Source organism: Andrena cerasifolii, chromosome 1 (genome assembly GCF_050908995.1).
Source record: "Andrena cerasifolii isolate SP2316 chromosome 1, iyAndCera1_principal, whole genome shotgun sequence".
Lineage (NCBI taxonomy): Eukaryota > Metazoa > Arthropoda > Insecta > Hymenoptera > Andrenidae > Andrena > Andrena cerasifolii.
Window position 1 is genome coordinate 3,470,154 of NC_135118.1, and position 18,715 is coordinate 3,488,868.

The following is an 18,715-nucleotide window of genomic DNA, read 5'->3' on the forward strand; positions in this document are numbered from 1 at the left end:
AATAGTGCGGACTTCTCTATATTCAACCGCTATTATCTAAAAAGTGGTTGGGAGCACGAAAAAAATGTATATACAGTAATTGTAGAAAATTTAATGCTCTTTTAACATTGTTTGAATGAAATTTCGATAGGGCTTACCATTTTTGAGAAATTCTTCAAATTCAAACCATTGATGAATTCTAAACTTTGAGGCCTGGTCGGCACCCTTTCCTGTTGTCCCATTCCAATAATCTTTTTCAGGGACTACTTTTTTATGAAATGGAACCATATTAAGGGATGAGAGCAAAATAAATCACAGGTTGAAAATAAGGGCCACCCTAGTGTCGGCTTCCTTGGGTAAATATACAATCTGAAATATCAGTTGGTAGTCGTAGAAGGCCCCTTCAGTCTTTTCATATGGGGCATTATTGGGGTTGACAATTGGTATTTTTTATATTTTCTCATGCTTTTTATCTTTCCTGTACTTTCTAAACCAATCTGGGATTTCTTGGGTGAATATATCTAAAATATCAGTTGATAGTCATGAAAAGCACTTTGGGCCTTTTCACACGCGACACTTTTGTGGTCGGGGACTGGTATTTTTGTCTCTTCACACGTTTCATATCTTTTTCAATATTTGTTAAACCAGCTTTGGCTTTACTAAGTGAATATACATATCTGAAAGTGAAATTCAAGTTCTGAGCTACATAAGGCCCATTGGGACTTTTCACACGAGACTCTTCTCTTCCTAATTCCTTCCATCCTCGTTAAATGAATACCTACTACGTATTTTTCCAATACCAGTCATGAGCGTGAGCCACAAAAACATCTCGTGCAAAGTGGCCATAAAACACTCCGATATCTTATGCTGTCATCCAAAAAAGGGATAATTGTCAACGTAATAAATGAAAAGAGACAAGTTTCCATTCCTAACCCTAAAGTTTAATCTCGTTAGCAATTACAGTACATTTCACTCTTACATTTTATAAATACAAGCTTTACAGATACTTTAGAACACGATCAGGTAAAAAAACCCTAAAAAAAAAATCCAAATTCACGGCGCCTCCTGGTAACAAGGAACACATCTCACTCTACTCCGTGGGCTGCAGGTAAACGTGTTCTAAAACAAAAAGCAAATTACACATTTCCCTCGGAACATCCAAGTACACGCAGTCCAATCCTGAAATTTAATACCGCCAGGCTGTAATAAATTTCCACCCCCAATTTATCACGAATTCTTCGTTCTAGTGTAAATGCTTCCGACCGGAGCACGTTAATTGGAAAGGGACGGAATGGTAGGTGCTATTAGATAAAGTGGGTTCAAGCGATGTTAGGTCCTCTGTCAAGTGTCACGTCAGGAAGTCAAGCAGCCCGCGTACGGACCGGTGAATTGAAAATTGCCACGTGCCAGGTGAAGCACCCTGGCGACAATAGGCACGTGCACTGCGGAGCTTCGTAACTGGATACGACGGAACCGGGTTCCACGGATATCAGGGGTGGTTCGGGTTCGCGGCTGTTAGTCCGAGTGCCTCGTGCCATGCGTGCTGCTCCGGTTGATCGCCAGAGGGGTGTTTTGTTTCAGAATACCATCGACTGGCAACCCCTTCTACGCGCAAAGTATACGCGCGTAGCCGACCTTGGTCTGCGTGGCAGTTATAGAATCCGCTGAGGAACGCGTCCTCTCGTTTGGTCATTTGAACAGGGATATTTCACGGAACAATTACCTTACCGCGTTTCATTCTTCCAGTTTCACTTTGGTACACGAATAAAATTCCAAGAGAAAGTATCATTTCTGAACAATTCTAAGCGCAGGATTCTGATTAACATATTTTGATGCCCTGAGAGCATGTTCGTATGAAGAATATTACAATTGGCTCTGGGAAACGTTTGATGAGAGTTTGATAAATTAAAGTGTTGGACGCGTATTGATTAGGTGCATTGTATTATTCGTAGGCATACAATTGTGCATTGTTCGTTTGAAAATCTGTTGGTTTAAGGGGTTATGCCTAGTCAGGCGGTCGAAAAGAGGCGAATATTTGTGAATTTTTTTTGAAGAAGCGGAAGCGTATATTTTTACAGAACTTTTTGCGTTTAAAAGAGCTATATTTAAAGAACATTTGGTAATTTTTTCGTACAAAAATATTTACGTTTATAATAAAATAACATGCGACATCCAAGAAGCATTTTTAAAAATTTGGTTTTGCGGTGAGCAGTGCCATTCGTAACCAGATTATCTAAAATCAAAAAACAAAAAGGATTTCGTTAGCATGTTAATGTATCCTCAGGTTGACGGAGAGAATTTTCCGAAATATTAAGTTAAAACAAAATGGCGGCTATTTAAAGTTGAAATCCTGATTTTTTCGCGTAATTTTTGCAGGAAAAAGTCAGGATTTCAACTTTAAATAGCCGCCATTTTGTTTTAACTTAATATTTCGGAAAATTCTCTCCGTCAACCTGAGGATACATTAATATACTAACGAAATCTCTTTTGTTTTTTGATTTTAGATAATCTGGTTCCGAATGGCAATGCTCACCGCAAAACCAAATTTTTAAAAACGCTTCTTGGATGTCGCTTGTTATTTTATTATAAACTTAAATATTTTTCTACGGAAAAATTACCAAATGTTCTTTAAATGTTGCTCTTTAAAACGCAAAAAGTTTTGAAAAATTATACGCTTCCGCTTCTTCAAAAAAAATTCACAAATATTCGCCTCTGTTCGACCGCCTGACTAGGCATAACCCCTTAAATGTCGCGTGTCCTATAGGTCGGGTCTCTAATTTGTATAGTCACGGTTGTGTTTATTTGCCAGCGCGTAGTCTACAGCAGGTTTACGGCTAGTCGTTTTTGTCCGATAATAAAAGGGAGCACTAATGGTATATCAGGCTATGGACAATCGACAAAGATGAATGAACCGGCCCCCTTTTCTCACGGGAAATTTATCCGAGCGTAGGTGCACGATCGATGCAGCCCCGAGTTTATTGCGTGGCAATGGGAATTCAGGGTAATTCATGAAACACCGGCACGTATTGTTTACAGGCGTGTGTGTGTGTGTGTGTATTATTGGCAGCGCGTGCTCACTGAATTTTGGAAATTTTCTTTACTCAAATTTCAAAATTATTCAACGCTTCTTCCATTCGCAAAATATTCAGAGAAATTAAAACCTTTTACTGTAAAATGTCAAAAAAAATTCTCTTACCTATAAAATTTCAAAAATTTATTAAACTTTCTTTCCTTTACAGAAATAGTCAAATTAGTGGGAAATTTCAGTAGATAAGAAGTTTCCGACAGGACCAGAAACATAGTTAAAAAAATTTAATAACAGTTCCTATACAGCACACTTCATTGCAGGAAGGTTCCATCAATGTAGCAGGAAGGTTCCGGTGCTGCACCTGTGATGCATCCGGTGATGCTCCTGAACGCACCGGAACATTGCTGGAACGTTCCAGGAAGGTTCCTATGTCCGTACCGAGGCAACATTCCACGCAACCCCCAGGGAACCTTCCTGCAAGCTTCCAGCAATGTTCCGGTGCTGCACTTGTGATGCATCCGGTGATGCTCCTGAACGCACCGGAACATTGCTGGAACGTTCCAGGAAGGTTCCTATGTCCGTACCGAGGCAACATTCCACGCAACCCCCAGGGAACCTTCCTGCAAGCTTCGGGCAACGGAGTGGGCTGTAGGGGAGACCGGGGTAAAGTGAACCTCGAGGTAAAATGAGCTTCCTTAATTTGTTCTTTAACGATAAAATATATTTACAAATTTTGGTGACGAAATAAATGTGTGTAATATAAGAATGATAATTGTGCACATTCAGATATCGAAAAATGTAAATTCATTTAAAAAATTAGAAATTAATTTTTAGAGACTTCCGATTGGTTTTCTTTTCCATTTAGCTTTTCGGATAAATTAGTCATAAATGTGTTATTTTAACTCCAGATTTTTTCTGCGCGTTTAAAACAAGCTTATAAACATACACGTACACGCGTTTGCGAAAACATTAATCCTAACATTATTAAAGAATTAATTTTCCACTGAGTACATATTCGGGGTAAAGTGACCGGGGTGATCTGAGCTGCAAATGGCTGCTAAGAACCGATGCGCAAGTGATGTGCGCAATATCCTAACCTATCAGCTGGCTAGTAAACCATGCGGCGTAGTGGAACAGAAACTAACCTAAAAAATAATGAAAAGTCTGCCACAGTTTTTGACAATCACGGTGCAAAAAAGCAAGAAGCTGCCGTGCTACACATGTCATTCCAGCGTAAGGGGTTAATATTTATCTGTATCCTTAATTAAAGTTCTTATTTTGTTGCATCTCACTTTACCCCGGATAGGACTTCACTTTACCCCAGACCATACATAGGGTAAAGTGATACCACTTATATCATTTCTTTCAAGTTGAAATTTAATATACTCTAAGTTTATTTTAAGTATTGCTATTCGTCATTTATCAACAGTAATGTTTAAATTATATTATAAATCTATCTCCACGCATTTTTATTGAAAGGAACAAATTTTATTTGACTTCAAACTTTTTCGGGCTCACTTTACCCCGGTCTCCCCTATGGGTTCCTAGTGTTAATATATCGCTCATTTGCTGCAACAACGACACAGCTAAATATTTGCAGTTTAGAATAATCGGCTGTTTAACCCTCGGTTGTCCACACCTACCTTTTCAAACGTCGTTGTCACACTGGGTAAAATTTACCCTGCCAATTTTCAACCAGTTGTTATTTAAAAAATATTTGTTAAATTAAGTCTAAAAAATTCTGAGATAAAGTTTGAACATTGCAGAATATATGCCCACCGTTAAAAGTTGACACTTAAAGTGTCATCATGCTAAAAAAAAATTTCCGACAAAAAGTTTTTTGCTTAAAAATTGCAGGGTCAATTTGACGCTGTGTGACAACTGAGGGTTAACAAGACTTTTGAACCCATTTCCCAAAAATCGTGACTTTTGAGTTATGTCGTTGTTGCAGCAAACGAGCGATATGTAATTATAAAATAAAATAAAAAAACTTCTATCAGATATTTAATCGTATAAATTCTATTTTTAGTGGAGATTATATTTTCTGCGATACCCTTCAGTATTCAAATATTTTTTCCCGCGATTTATCAATTCTTTCTTTCATAATTTTCCAGGGGTTAAATTTTAACACAAAAATTTATAATTTACCTAAAACCTCTTACTGTCTCCCGCCTCAAATTTGTGAAAAAAAAATGGTTGAAATTTTGTTTTATTTGTGCGAATTTCCTGCATAAACGTTCGAGCTTACCTTATCGAAGACTTCATCGGGTGGACAGGGTAAGACACGAGCCTCCGATCCCTTGCATTCAACGTACTGCAAGCAATCCGTGGGATAAGGCAGATGAATTACTCTTTCCTGACCTTCCGGGGTCTTTATTTCCGGGCATTTTGGAATCTGGCAATTTTTCGAGAGATTATCTTGCGGATCACCAGGCTGCGGCAGTGGTGCACCAGCGGTGGCAAAGGCGACGATCAAGTAAGTGCAACAGAGGCCGAGGGTCAATTTCATTTTGAAGCTCTAAATCCTGAAAGAGGGAAGCAGAATTTTGGGAGAAATATTTAATTACAACTAAATATTCCCCGCGTTACCGATAGTTTCACATATTGCAGATTCAAATGAAAGCAATTCTTCTAACTTTTCGAATGAAGAGGACACTTTTGTGAATTAAAAATATTTTATGCTTATTTCATGTTTCAAGAAATTGTGCTATTAAAATTAGGATTTTCGGTTGCGGCAGTTGGAACTTGGTGATTGAAAAAATTATAGCAACAGCAATATCGTATTTAAGGGCAAGTGCAATAAATAATGTCAGGAGGCCGAAAAAAGGGTGGTGTTTGGAAATTTTTTACTCAAAAGCTATAACACATTTCTCAAGAAATCTTTTTTCCTTTTAAGGATTCCATCTAGTGCCGTGCATCGCAATTTTTTTTATTTAAAAATATTTATCAATAACTAACAAAGGAACACCGCGAATCCGGACTCACCGATTGGAACGCAAGTTTGTGGGTTTTTAGAGTGATTCAATACAAGAACAACGGTGTCTTTCATTTCGGCCCTATCGTCCTTTAAGCGGGTGAAAACTAACCTCAAAGTCGAATTGGCACTTCCACTTTTTCGCGTATAACTCTCAAAGTACAGCAGACAGAAAAAAATGTTTCAAACAAAAGATTAATGGTGCAATAAGCGCTACAAACTTCCGTTAACCAAATTTTGAAAAGAGTTAAAAAAAAATATATAACTGACGAAAAAAACTCTTTTCAAAATTTTATTAACGCAAGTTTGTAGCGCTTATTGCACCATTAAACTTTTGTTTAAAACATTTTTTTCTGTCTGCTGTACTTTGAGAGTTATGGGCGAAAAAGTGGAAGTGCCAATTCGACTTTGAGATTAGTTTTCACTCCCTTAAAGGGCGATAGGGCCCAAATGAAAGACACCGTTGTTCTTGTTTTGAGTTACTCTAAAAACCGACAAAGTTGCGTTCCAATCGGTGAGTCCGGGTTCGCGGTGTTCCCTTGTAAGTTATTGTCCATCACTCGAAGGTTGTCTCAAAAAAAGGGTGACAACTGCTGCTCGAAAGTGGATCATCTAAAATAAAAAATTCAAAAGAGTTTACTTATTATATTATATTATCTAGTTATAGTTTTCTTTTAATTGACGAAAATCGGGCAAGATTTATGATAAAAATTGAAACTTTTACTTTAAACATCAACCATTTTTTCCCAAATCAATATTTCGAAAAAAAACTTAGTTCAAATACTAGACAATACAATATAATAAGTAAATTATTTTGAATTTTTTATTTTAGATGATCGACTTTCGAGCAGCAGTGGTCACCGTAGAAGCCTTTTTTTAGAGAACCTTCGAGTGATGGACAATAACTTAGTTTTTGAAAAATTACGATGCACGGTACTAGATGCAATCCTTAAAAGGAAAAAAGATTTCTTGAGAAATGTGTTATAGCTTTCGACTAAAAAATTTCCAAAGACCACCCTTTTTCAGCCTCCTCACTGAGCATCACCCCTTAAGTATATTAAACTTCAAAAAAACGGAGAATAATATTGAGAAATCGTTTATGATCCAGTAGTTCCATGGTTCGAGAAATTAAACTGAATTATACTGAAATATTTTAAATAAGAAACTATTGTAAATTAAATAAAATATATCAAATGGGTACTGCGTTGTGTCAGCAGAAAGACAGAATTTTCAAAAAGCTATCAATAACAGTACTAATAAATATAAGAAGACAGCTTTAATACCCAGACATAATTATTGTATAAATTCAGAATCTAAAGAAAGGGAAGGGGGATATCAACCCTTCCATCAAATCTAAACTGATAATTAAGTTATAATTGGCGACGCACAGTGTTTCCGGGAAATTACGTTCTTATCAAACCCAACCCTGAACTACCACGGCTTATAATTATTCGATTATAATCGAACACACACGAAAGCATTACGCAGAAATGGATGCGCGGGGTCTCGCAAAGGTGGAAGGGGGGACATGGGAAAATGGCTTGCTCTGTGAAATATCCAACAACGTCCACCGTAATTACAACCGTGTACGATCTGGCCAGGCGTGAGTACTAAGCTCTTATGAAATATTTATCTACGTAAGAATTCTCCGCGCGCAAAATCCTCTGTAGCACAGTTGAATTGTACAGGCGCTATGTGACCCTAATTAGAGGCATAAGTAACCAACGAATTTTCCTTACATCACGGACTCATCACCTGTTTTTGCGGCTCGCGTATAATTGCCCCATGAAATTTCAACTGCGACGCCAGGCGGGCACCCTAGTTGACACACTTAATTAATTGCTATCGCTCGCTTAGTCTCGCGCAAGGAGGAGAAAATAATTCCCTAATTATCCCCTAAGTGAAGCAAGCTACACGCGTCAGACAATCTCATACCTTATACTCTTGCGCTCCTCGAGTAATTGTTTCCATGCTCGTCTTAATATCCAATAAGGAATTGGAAAGAATGAAATCGATGTGATCGCTGTTTTCATGGCAACTCTATTAACGAGCATTTGCAATTGTTATTATTATGTAGTGTATCTGGACTTTCATAAAGCCTTCGACTCGATTGATCATGGCGTACAACCCCTGGCGATAAGTTTGGAACCAAACGCAGAAATACGAAATTAACGAGAAACACCAATATTTTTTATGTATAATGTGCAACGGTAGGGGAGACCGGGGCAAAGTGAACCCCGGGGTAAAATGAGCTTCCTTAATTTATTCTTTAACAATAGAATATACATATTTACAAATTTTAGTGACGTAATAAATGTGTGTAATACCACAATGATAATTATGCACATTCAGGTATCGAAAAATGGAAATTCATTTAAAAAATTAAAAATGAAGTTTTAGAGACTTCCAATTGTTTTTTTTTCAATTTAGCTTTTTGGATAAATCAGTCTTAAATGTGTTATTTTAACTCCATTTTTTTTCTGCGTGTTTATAACAAGCTTATAAACATACATGCACGCGCGTTTGAGAAAACATTAATCCTAAGATTATTAAATAATTAATTTTCCACTGAGTACACATTCGGGGCAAAGTGACCTGGGTAAACTGAGCTGCAAAGAAAAGATGCGCGAGTGATGTGCGCAATAACCTAACCTATCAGCTACCTGGGGGAAAAAAATTATCAAAGAAGAAAGACAAGAAGTGAATAAGAAGTTTGTAAAAACAGGAAGAAATGAAGAAGATTGTTCGTGTCTAGTATGCCAAAGACTATAAAGTCTTTGGCATACTAGACACGAACGGAGAGAATTTTCCGAAATATTAAGTTAAAACAACATGGCAGCTATTTAAAGTTGAAATCCTGATTTTTTCGCGTAATTTTTGCAGGAAAAAGTCAGGATTTCAACTTTAAATAGCCGCCATTTTGTTTTAACTTAATATTTCGGAAAATTCTCTCCGTCAACCTGAGGATACATTAATATACTAACGAAATCTTTTTTGTTTTTTGATTTTAGATAATCTGGTTCCGAATGGCAATGTTAAACGCAAAACCAAATTTTTAAAAATGCTTCTTGGATGTCGCTTGTTATTTTATTATAAACGTAAATATTTTTCTACGAAAAAATTACCAAATATTCTTTAAATGTTGCTCTTTTAAGCGCAAAAGGTTCTGTAAAAATATACGCTTCCGCTTCTTCAAAAAAAATTCACAAATATTCGCCTCTTTTCGACCGCCTGACTAGGCATAACCTTTTAAGAGGCAACTCGTCACAAAGAAGGTGTAAAAAATTTAAAGCGTACTAACACTCGAGCGCAGGGTAAACTTCGTTTCGTAATTAAAAAAAACAAATCTTGGTTAAATTTTAAATTTTCTTAAATTCCAAAAATTTTCATGTCTCAACTTTTGTACACCAAACATATATTACCCCAATTTTTTTATCCTAAAATTATTAAACCACAAAAGTTGTATCCTACAATTATTGTCCCCCAAATTCTGCACTTCAAAATTATTCCAGTCCAAGATTATTAAAGTGAGTGTCCCAATTTCTGCTGATTTAAGAGGCAACTCGTCACAAACAAGTTGTAAAAAATTTGTTCGTGATCAAAATTTGCAGAGTAATTGATTAATTCTTTAATAGTAAATCAACCAATTGAAAAACTATTTAAGAAAGATATTTCAAGATGCTTAACTATTAGTAATTTGTAATTAAATATATAATGCTCTAAATGTCCGTATCTCTGCTCAAACGTAACGCATATAATAATAAGAAAAATACGAAATGAGCAGAAATGGGGACACGAGCAGAAATTGAGACATTCGCCTTACTTAAGAATAATATATGATCATCGTTAAACACGAATAAACTTAGGAATCTACTTAATACCTACGATATAAACAATTTAATTACCTCCTCAATTGAGCAAAGGGAATGCAAAATACTTTCAGCATACCTACATCTTTTAGTCTATTAATAAGTTGAAAACAGTTGATGGTTGAATTTCAAGTAAAAGTATCCATCGCTCCAATAACCAATTATTCTTACTTTATTAACATCTCATAAGAATGCAAATACTCGAACGATATTTCTTTTATCCACTTGGACAACGTCTGTATAGCAGGCAACTTTAATCTTATCTTGCAGTGGACTGCTTCTAAATACTGTAAAAAATCGAAAACTATTTATGGTATTTCATTAACAAGAAAGCTCACAGATTTCTCCTTGAACTTTGACCTGGCGCCAAAACGTCCCAGGCAAATTCCCTTAATTTGTAACTCAACGATTAGGTACATATAGCCCAACAAAAAGTTACTAAATTACTAAAATACGTGTCGAAAAAATCATACAGAAATATATACCCTTCGAATTTTCTCATCAAACAAAGCTGCGTTCACCATAAGCTATAAGTAGAATAACTGTAATCCAACGCAATTTGCAGAGAATAAGCCGGGAATCCACCGGGAAGCTAAGCTTTGCTAAGGTAAAAGTACCTATTATGGAACAGTTTCATCAACAATGTAACTTTAATATAGTTTTAGGGATTATTAGGAATTACAAAAATTTGTTCAATACATACGAATATTTAATTTTGTAGATAAATAAGAGTAAATATCATTCTCTCATGTTAAATATCAAAAAGAAATTGTAATATTAAACACGTCGCCCCAGCTCCGTGAAATTTGGCTAGCGGCCGAGTTAATACCCATGGGAATCGACGATTTATTTTTTAATTTTTTTTTTTTAATTTAAATCTTTATATAGCATGTTAAGAGATTATAAGATAGCTTATAAGTTGTAGAATTGATAATTTTACTCACAAGGGGAGTATTTTAGGTGTCCGCCTCCGATCATTTTGATTTTTGGATATGTTATAGAGGACCGAAAAATAAAATATACGTGTTTTTTTATTTTTCCCCGTTTTCATATTTGGGGGGTGAAAACTGCGTTCAAAGTTAAGGGTTGAAAAATCATTTTTGTGGAATATCTCGAGAACTATTAGAGATAGGGGAATAGTGTCAATGGACGAATTTTGTGTCTTTGAATGCGAAATATGACTGACTCGCCAGATTTTCAAAAATCCACAAAAATGATTTTTCAACCCTAATTTTGAAAGCAGTTTTCACCCCTCAAATATGAAAACGGGGGAAAATAAAAAAACACGTATTTCTTATTTTTCGGTCCTCTATAACATATCCAAAAATCAAAATGATCGGAGGCGGACACCTAAAATACTCTCCTTGTCAGTTGCCGAATTTGAATTGAATTTTATTTGTAAAATAGGTGTTCCAAATTGCGTACATAATATTTGTTCGCATGCCGTATTTATGGAACAGAAGAAACGCGTGTTTCATAATTGGTCACCCTGTTACTCTAGCCGGTACATGTTTATGAAACACGTGCACGAATTCCGTTAAACTTAGTACGTTACTTATACGCTCGCGAAACACGTGCATTCCTTTTTATAAGCTGTTTATACTTACATAAATAAGTAAGTAAACACAATAAGTAAGTATTACTATTTTATAAAAAAAATCTCATAACCTAAGCTCTAATGTGTAGTATGTAAAAATATAATTAATTTAATTTCATAATTAATACTTATTTACTTCAAAACTTTTTATTCACAAGTAACAAACTTACTTAAAATGGAAGGTAAAATAATAGTAATAATATTGTTAATTAATATTGTCCAAACTACCCCTAGTCTCCCGGTCTACTGTACTTTCTCCCGTCCCCATTCTACTGTACTTTCCCCAGTATTTATATTAAGCCGTTATTATTAAATGGTAATGAATATTAATGTAGATTTTTCTATTTGTTTAATTCCTACCTCAGATAATTCTTAAAAATTGATTTAAACTTGAAATAATTGTCATAAATTTATACGTCAGTTTTTAATTATTTGGTGCATGTTATGAATTAATTTCACTTTGTTCTTTCCGTCTTTATATAACTAAAAACCTTAAAAACTAGAATCGAATAACAAAGTAAATTTAAAAGCAGTAGATTTGCGTGTTTTCCCCAGTTTCATAATGGGGACATACGAGTCCTATTAGTATTTTGTTAATAAAATTAATTTTATACATTAGATTAAGTTATAAAAAGTCATTTTTATTTCTAAAAGAACTGGCCTTTTGTATAGTTAAAAGATTTTTAACATTTTGTAAATTTATTATCTCGAATTTCATGAAAACTCTAATCTTTGCGAAATTTCGTTGCATAATAGATACATTTACCTTATACCATAAAGCTATGCTATGTTTTAAAAAAATTAGCTTCAATACATTCTTATGGAACCGTTTCCACCAAAAACTACGTTCAAACATGCGGGTTCCCAGCTTTATTACTATATTCGTGCAATACTTCAAATTTTGAGCGAAATAATTTTTAAAATTTTCTTAGTTATTTTCCCGATTTCTAAGTCTGCCATAAAATTTTTCTCCATTATTTTAAACGTTAATATGAGATTTTTAATTTTGCTTCGCAACTATTTCCGTGCGATATTCCCTTTTTTTAAAATATAAAAAAGTGTGTTTCCCTTCTTTTAAATATAAAAAAAGTGTGTTTCCCTTTTTTTAAAATATAAAAAAGTGTGTTTCCCCTTTTTCAAAATATAAAAAAAGTGTGTTTCCCTTTTTTTAAAATATAAAAAAGTGTGTTTCCCTTTTTTCAAAATATAAAAAAAGTGTGTTTCCCTTTTTTTAAAATATAAAAAAGTGTGTTTCCCTTTTTTTAAAATATAAAAAAAGTGTGTTTCCCATTTTTTAATATGATTTCGGCGAAACACTCGCTAATGAATTATTTTCTATTGAGTAGAATTGAAATAATACACCGCGCATATTGCAATTCAGGCGCCAGGGCACTTGGTTTTCGAACGATCTGCAATTGGACACTCTGGTGCGTGATCCTGAACGGGCAACACCCACCGGCACTCCAAAGATGCCCGATTAGCCCTCGATTTTTCTAATACAATATTTCTGCAGGTAGAGCCTTGCCGACGTTTGCTACGTTGAACGAGGGAGGAACAAGGTGTTCCTCAAGTAGGAAGCAGTTGTCGATGGACAAAGTGGGTCACGAGCCGTGACCTCCGCATCCCTCTGGCCGCGTCTTTTGCACAACCTCGAGGGCCTCGCTTCTCCACTTAATTACCTTCGCGTCCTCCATGCATGCGACGCGAATTTTAACACATCGAACGCAGCACACCGTGACAGGGAAAAATATTTCGGATAGGTACCGTAAAATGGGGGAGCATTAGCAGCAGGGGATAACATTGGCACATGGCGGGGTTAAATTGGCACCTATACGCATGAACATATAAAGTCGCATTCGAGATGGAGATTTTAGGTACTCAATTGCTTCAACGTTTGCGGTTAGATATCCAATAATCTGTCAAATAAATAACTTTGTTACGTTGTACATTGTATTATTAATAACATTAGATCGCAATAATGCCTAGATCTTACACAGCGACTACCGGGAAGAGGAAGTATAAAGCATTCATAGATTCCGATCTTAAGGGGGGAGCCTGGTGTAGCGGATCGAAGAAATCGATTTTTTTTTTTTGCATAAATCAATAGTTGAACATCACGACAATATGCTCCCAAAGCCGCAAAACGAAATTCGAAAAATTAAAGCTGATATAGCCGGTTTTGCTACGGAGCGCCAGGCTACCACAAAACTTGAAATGTGTTTTTCTCGAAACGACAGTTTTATACTTTGCGGGCAATGTAACTCAAAAAATATTCAACCAATCGACTTGGCCTTGTGCACGGATATTTGTGAACATTTTCTTCATAGTACTAAGTTATTAGTATAATGATATTGTTTAAATAAATAACTTTTTTTTACACATTTAAGGCAAAATTTCGTTGCAAACAGTGAACTTTTTATTCAAGAGGCCGCCCTTTGTTCATTTTGCATCTTTTAAGTTTCAAATTTCTTCATTCTGTGCGTACACTCATAAACTAAAAGAAAATTGTTCGATTTTTGGTTTCAGATGAAAGCAAAAGACTCTACGTTGCCCGTAGTGCAATAATTGCGTCGCCAACGGACTGGGCATAACTTTGTTATTTGCCGCTCTTTTTTAATAAAATTTTTTTGTTATATACCTTAACCTGTTAATACAATATCCTGAAAGTTTCAGAAAGATCTATCAAATACTTTCTTTAAAAAAAATTCCCGAAAAATGCCTCGATTTTCATTTAGTTACACCAGGCTCCCCCCTTAAGGGAGAACATCACTGTGACGGCCGGAAAAGTAAGCCACTTTTAAGAATTTTTTTCAGGAATAATTTACAGTTTTCATACAAAATTGTTATTACCTACCTTTAGTACGCTGTCTTAAGAGACTATACAAAAATAAATAAATACAAAAACATCCCTAAATTTTAATATATTAATTAATCTCCTAGACCCCCACACGCGAGCTGGTCGAAGGTGTAACTACGGAACAGCAGGTCCGAAATTAAATTTCATTTTTTTTTATAAACTATATGAGTGTAGTTTCCGTTGTACGTACGGATTCTTTGATTGAAAACAAATTTTTTTAAATACGCTCGAAGAGCTGTCTATCTTATTCGCGGATTTTCGAAACTTTTCTTCTGAGGCGCACCATTTTTACAAAAATAATTTGTTTAAGAAATCGGTACGTACAACGGAAACTACACTCATATAGTTTATAAAAAAAAAAGAAATTTGATTTCGGACCTGCTGTTCCATAGTTACACTTTCGACCAGCTCGCGTAGGGGGGTCTAGAAGATAATTAATATATTAAAATTTATGGGTGTTTTCCTATTTATTTTTTTGTGTATAGTCTCTTAAGACAGCGTACTAAAGGTAGGTAATCAAAATTTTCTATGAAACCTGTATATTATTCCTAAATAAAAATTCTTAAGAATGGCTTACTTTTCCGGTCGTCACAGTGGTGTTCCCCCTTAAGATTTTGCTTATCACTGCTCTATCGCCGCCATTTTGTAGGAAACAAAATACGATTTTTTTTAGGCGAGGGTTGTACAATAACAGACTTCATATTGAATTTTCTGTTTATTTTATTATCTTCCTAAAAAAAAAAATGCCGAAAATGATTGCAACTAAACCCCTTAAGGAGGCAAAAATAGGGCACACGTATTTTTTTATCGGCTGAAACGCGACTTTAAGAGGTGAAACCACCCCTCAAAGTTTCGACTCAGAATTGCTATGTCGAAAATCAGAGAAGATATATGAAAATTTCAAATTGGAAAGTTTCATAGTTTTTTTATTTACAATAACGCGGTAGGTATTAACAAAGTGTACTTACCTTGGACATTATATTATAACTTTAGACACTTTGTTTATAACAAAAATATTTTTTACTGCTTTATTTTACGACTGATTAAAATTTTCATAATAACAAAAAATGACGAGCATTTTATACCAAATCCATTGGTATAAATATATTTATGAAATTCCCTCCTACAGTTTCGCAGATTTGTATTATTTATATCCCGCGCGCTTCGCCCAATTTACATTTGAATCAGTTGTAAACAAAATTTTGTCATAAACGAAGTGTACTTTGGACAATTTGTGAGCACCGTATTATTGGTCATAAAAGACACGAAACTTTCAAATTTGAAGAGTTTTTCAGATACTTCTGGGCAGTGGCGGATTCAGGAGCCTTTCTTGGAGGGGGCGAAATATGTAAAAGTATTTAAGTACATTTTTGAACCTTCTTTTACAAGATTTAAAATTTGCTTGTAATTTGTATTTTAATATCTTTATCTGATACTATAATCTAAATAATTAAAATCACATTAATTATTTATATCGAATAGTACACAGTGTCATAATATTTTTTATTTTATTACTCTTTGGGGGGGGCGATCGCCCCTATCGCCCCCCTCTGGATCCGCCCTTGCTTCTGAGTCGAAACTTTGAGATGTGGTTTCACCCCTTAGGGCCTTAGGGGTCGTCCTTAAATTACGTAAGGCTTTTTTGGGGGGGAAGGGGTCGCGAATTTCTTACGTTTTCTTACCAGGAGGCGGGGGGGGAGGTACCGCCTTACGTAATATTTGTTAACCTAACTTTCAATAAATACAAATTCTAATTCACTTCAAATTCTAATCACTAATGTTTTAGAAAAGTAGTTTTAGTTTAAGTTTCCCGAAACTGAATTAAATGAATTATATAAACCTTTAAAAGAATTTTAGTAACTGAAAAAAATTCAATGTAAAAAATACAATATGCAATATCAAATCTTATGAATTATTTTACCGGGTGAGGGAGGGAGTAAGAAATAGCCAAAATTACCCTTACGTAATTTAAGCACACCCCTTCCTTGCCCTTCTTTGTAAGATCCTCGATTTGTCTGAAATTCAAATTTACTTATCGGAAAAATTTTAATTATGCATTGAAAATTCGATAACAGCCATCTTGTTGTTATGTTTCGAAATTGCCATTTCTGTTTCTATTATCCTTCATTTTAATTCCATAGGAATATGAACAGCAGCATTCAGACTGTTTATTTTTTTCATTTTCTAATTTCTAGAGTGAACATTTTTTTCTCCTTTTCGAAAAGGAGAAGGGGCATTCAGTGGAGACGATCGAAGATGGTCAATGACATTTAGGAATCCGTTGCTACTTAGAATTCTAATCTGTTTTAATAGCTGCGTGTTAAGTAAAACTAAACTTTCTACTTGTTTATATTGTCACACGCTAGCGTTTAGCGCGTGCTGGTGAATACAAAGGGGCTAATAGTTCTTGCCACTTTGACGCTTGTCCCCTTTGCCGTTTTTATGCAACAACCAGTTCCTATCCGCGACGCAATATTATTTGCGAATCTCCGTGTGACAAATATTTGTCAACGACAAATAAAGTTTGTTTAAACATTCTTCCGTATATTTTCCAATATTTTTATTTAAAGAAAGGTCCTTAAGTTTCTCTCAAGCTTAATTTTAATGCGTACTATATATATATATATATATATATATATATATATATATATATATATATATATATATATATATATATATCAATACTTGTAATAAAATATATTTACTATCATAAATATTTGTCATTAGAATTTATTATTTTTTATTTTGTTTGTATCTAAATCGAATACCAGACGTAACTACTGTGATTTCAGTTTCGTACAAATTTTTTTATACATGGGTATATTCAACACTTTATTAATAAAAGTTTATAATATTTGGTGATATGGTAAGAATATAAAGTATGGTATAAAAATCGTTTCCAAACGTACATTCGCGGTATTAATTTAAATGTATTGGAAAAGCACTAAAGTTTGCATTTTTTAGAATGCTGGAGCCATCTGTCGGAGAAGTAGTCGGTGCAAAGCACTAAAGTTTGCATCAACGAATTAGTAGCGACATCTATACAATACATAGTAGACGGAACCGATGCATTTCTCTGTCCCGGCACAGACGAGGTATACCTCGTCTGTGGTCCCGGGTTTGGGGAGTCTCCTTACCATTTTAGGGTCACATCCAACGTTACCAAGAGAGTCTCGAAACAGATTGTAACGCTACGCGTGGTAGGAATTGGAACTCAACACGGGTAAAATTAAGTGGTTCGAAACGCGCGATTTACAAATGCTTCTATCACTGTAATACTTTAAAAATAGTCTTATAAGCGTAGTACGTTCAACGGAAGAGAAAAAAGGTTCCCGACAAAACGGAAGAACATTCGCCGTTTAACCTTCCTGTTCTGTTCGAGTTTATTTAACGCAACACAAATTTCATTCGCTCGTTACTTGTGACACGAGTGCATTAATGTTCTTTAAGAGTCCAACACAGTCACATTTTAGTAAATAATATGAACATTATTTACTAAGTAATTTATGCACAAACGATTTTGCTTTTAAAACTATGCACATAATAAATTATTGGTACTTTTCATTTATATTTAGGAGATGCATATTAAATCCAAACTACACTATGACTATTTTCATTCATGTTTAAAAAAAAATAATACCATGAAATAAATATTAAAATATTTAAAAACACCATTTCCATGAAATAATATATCCATTGCTATACTCTAACTGAAGTGTCCAACGAATATATAACTTTAGCCACAAATATAATACATTCATTGTAATTTGCACTTTTGCTATACTATATACAGGGTGTCCAAAAGCGATAGCATGCTCTCAAACACAATTCCATTTTGTCAAGGGAAATTAAAATTAAAAATTGGTCAATTAACACCAACATTAACAAACCTTAAACCTACCTAAATCAAAATTAAAAATAACAAATCTATAAGAAAAAGTGCATAATAAAACAATCGATATTTTTATTTTGTACTGACCTCTTAGATTAAACCAAAGTAAACGACGTCCCCTTTTAACAAAATAATACAGCCTGTAACGTTTAACGCGCCAGAACACTACCGTCAGAAATACTGGAAGAAGCAATACTAAACGAAATCGGAACTGAACGCTCGCTTATATCTGCAAAATATCCCAACGAGAACCTTCGATTCGCAAAAAAATCTCCATGGTAATGTACCAAGGCAACTAGTCTGTATGCTGGTGTATGTTTATGCTAAAAAGACATATCCCGAGGGATTACGTAATTTGCGCAAAAGACGAACAGAATGAGGAGAGAGGAGTCAAAGATCATTTGTCACTGCCAGGCCGAATACACATCGAAGGGGCCGAGTGTCGCCTAGAAGGGACGGTTCTTTTGTTCCCCTTCGGTATGCGCTCGGCAGGTGCACGTCGAAGAGAAAAAATAACAC

At 34.9% G+C, this 18,715-nt stretch overlaps 1 protein-coding gene across 1 annotated transcript; it reads right to left on the reverse strand.

The window, feature by feature from the left end:
- Positions 1 to 888: 888 nt before the first annotated feature.
- Positions 889 to 18,424, reverse strand: LOC143373970 (uncharacterized). Its single transcript, XM_076821768.1, has 3 exons — positions 18,284 to 18,424; positions 5,256 to 5,532; positions 889 to 1,098 (listed from the first exon to the last, which is right to left on the reverse strand). Exons 2-3 carry the CDS (start codon positions 5,514 to 5,516, stop codon positions 1,033 to 1,035), a joined length of 327 nt encoding a protein of 108 aa, XP_076677883.1. The 5' UTR covers positions 5,517 to 5,532; positions 18,284 to 18,424; the 3' UTR covers positions 889 to 1,032.
- Between the last annotated feature and the right edge of the window lie 291 nt (positions 18,425 to 18,715).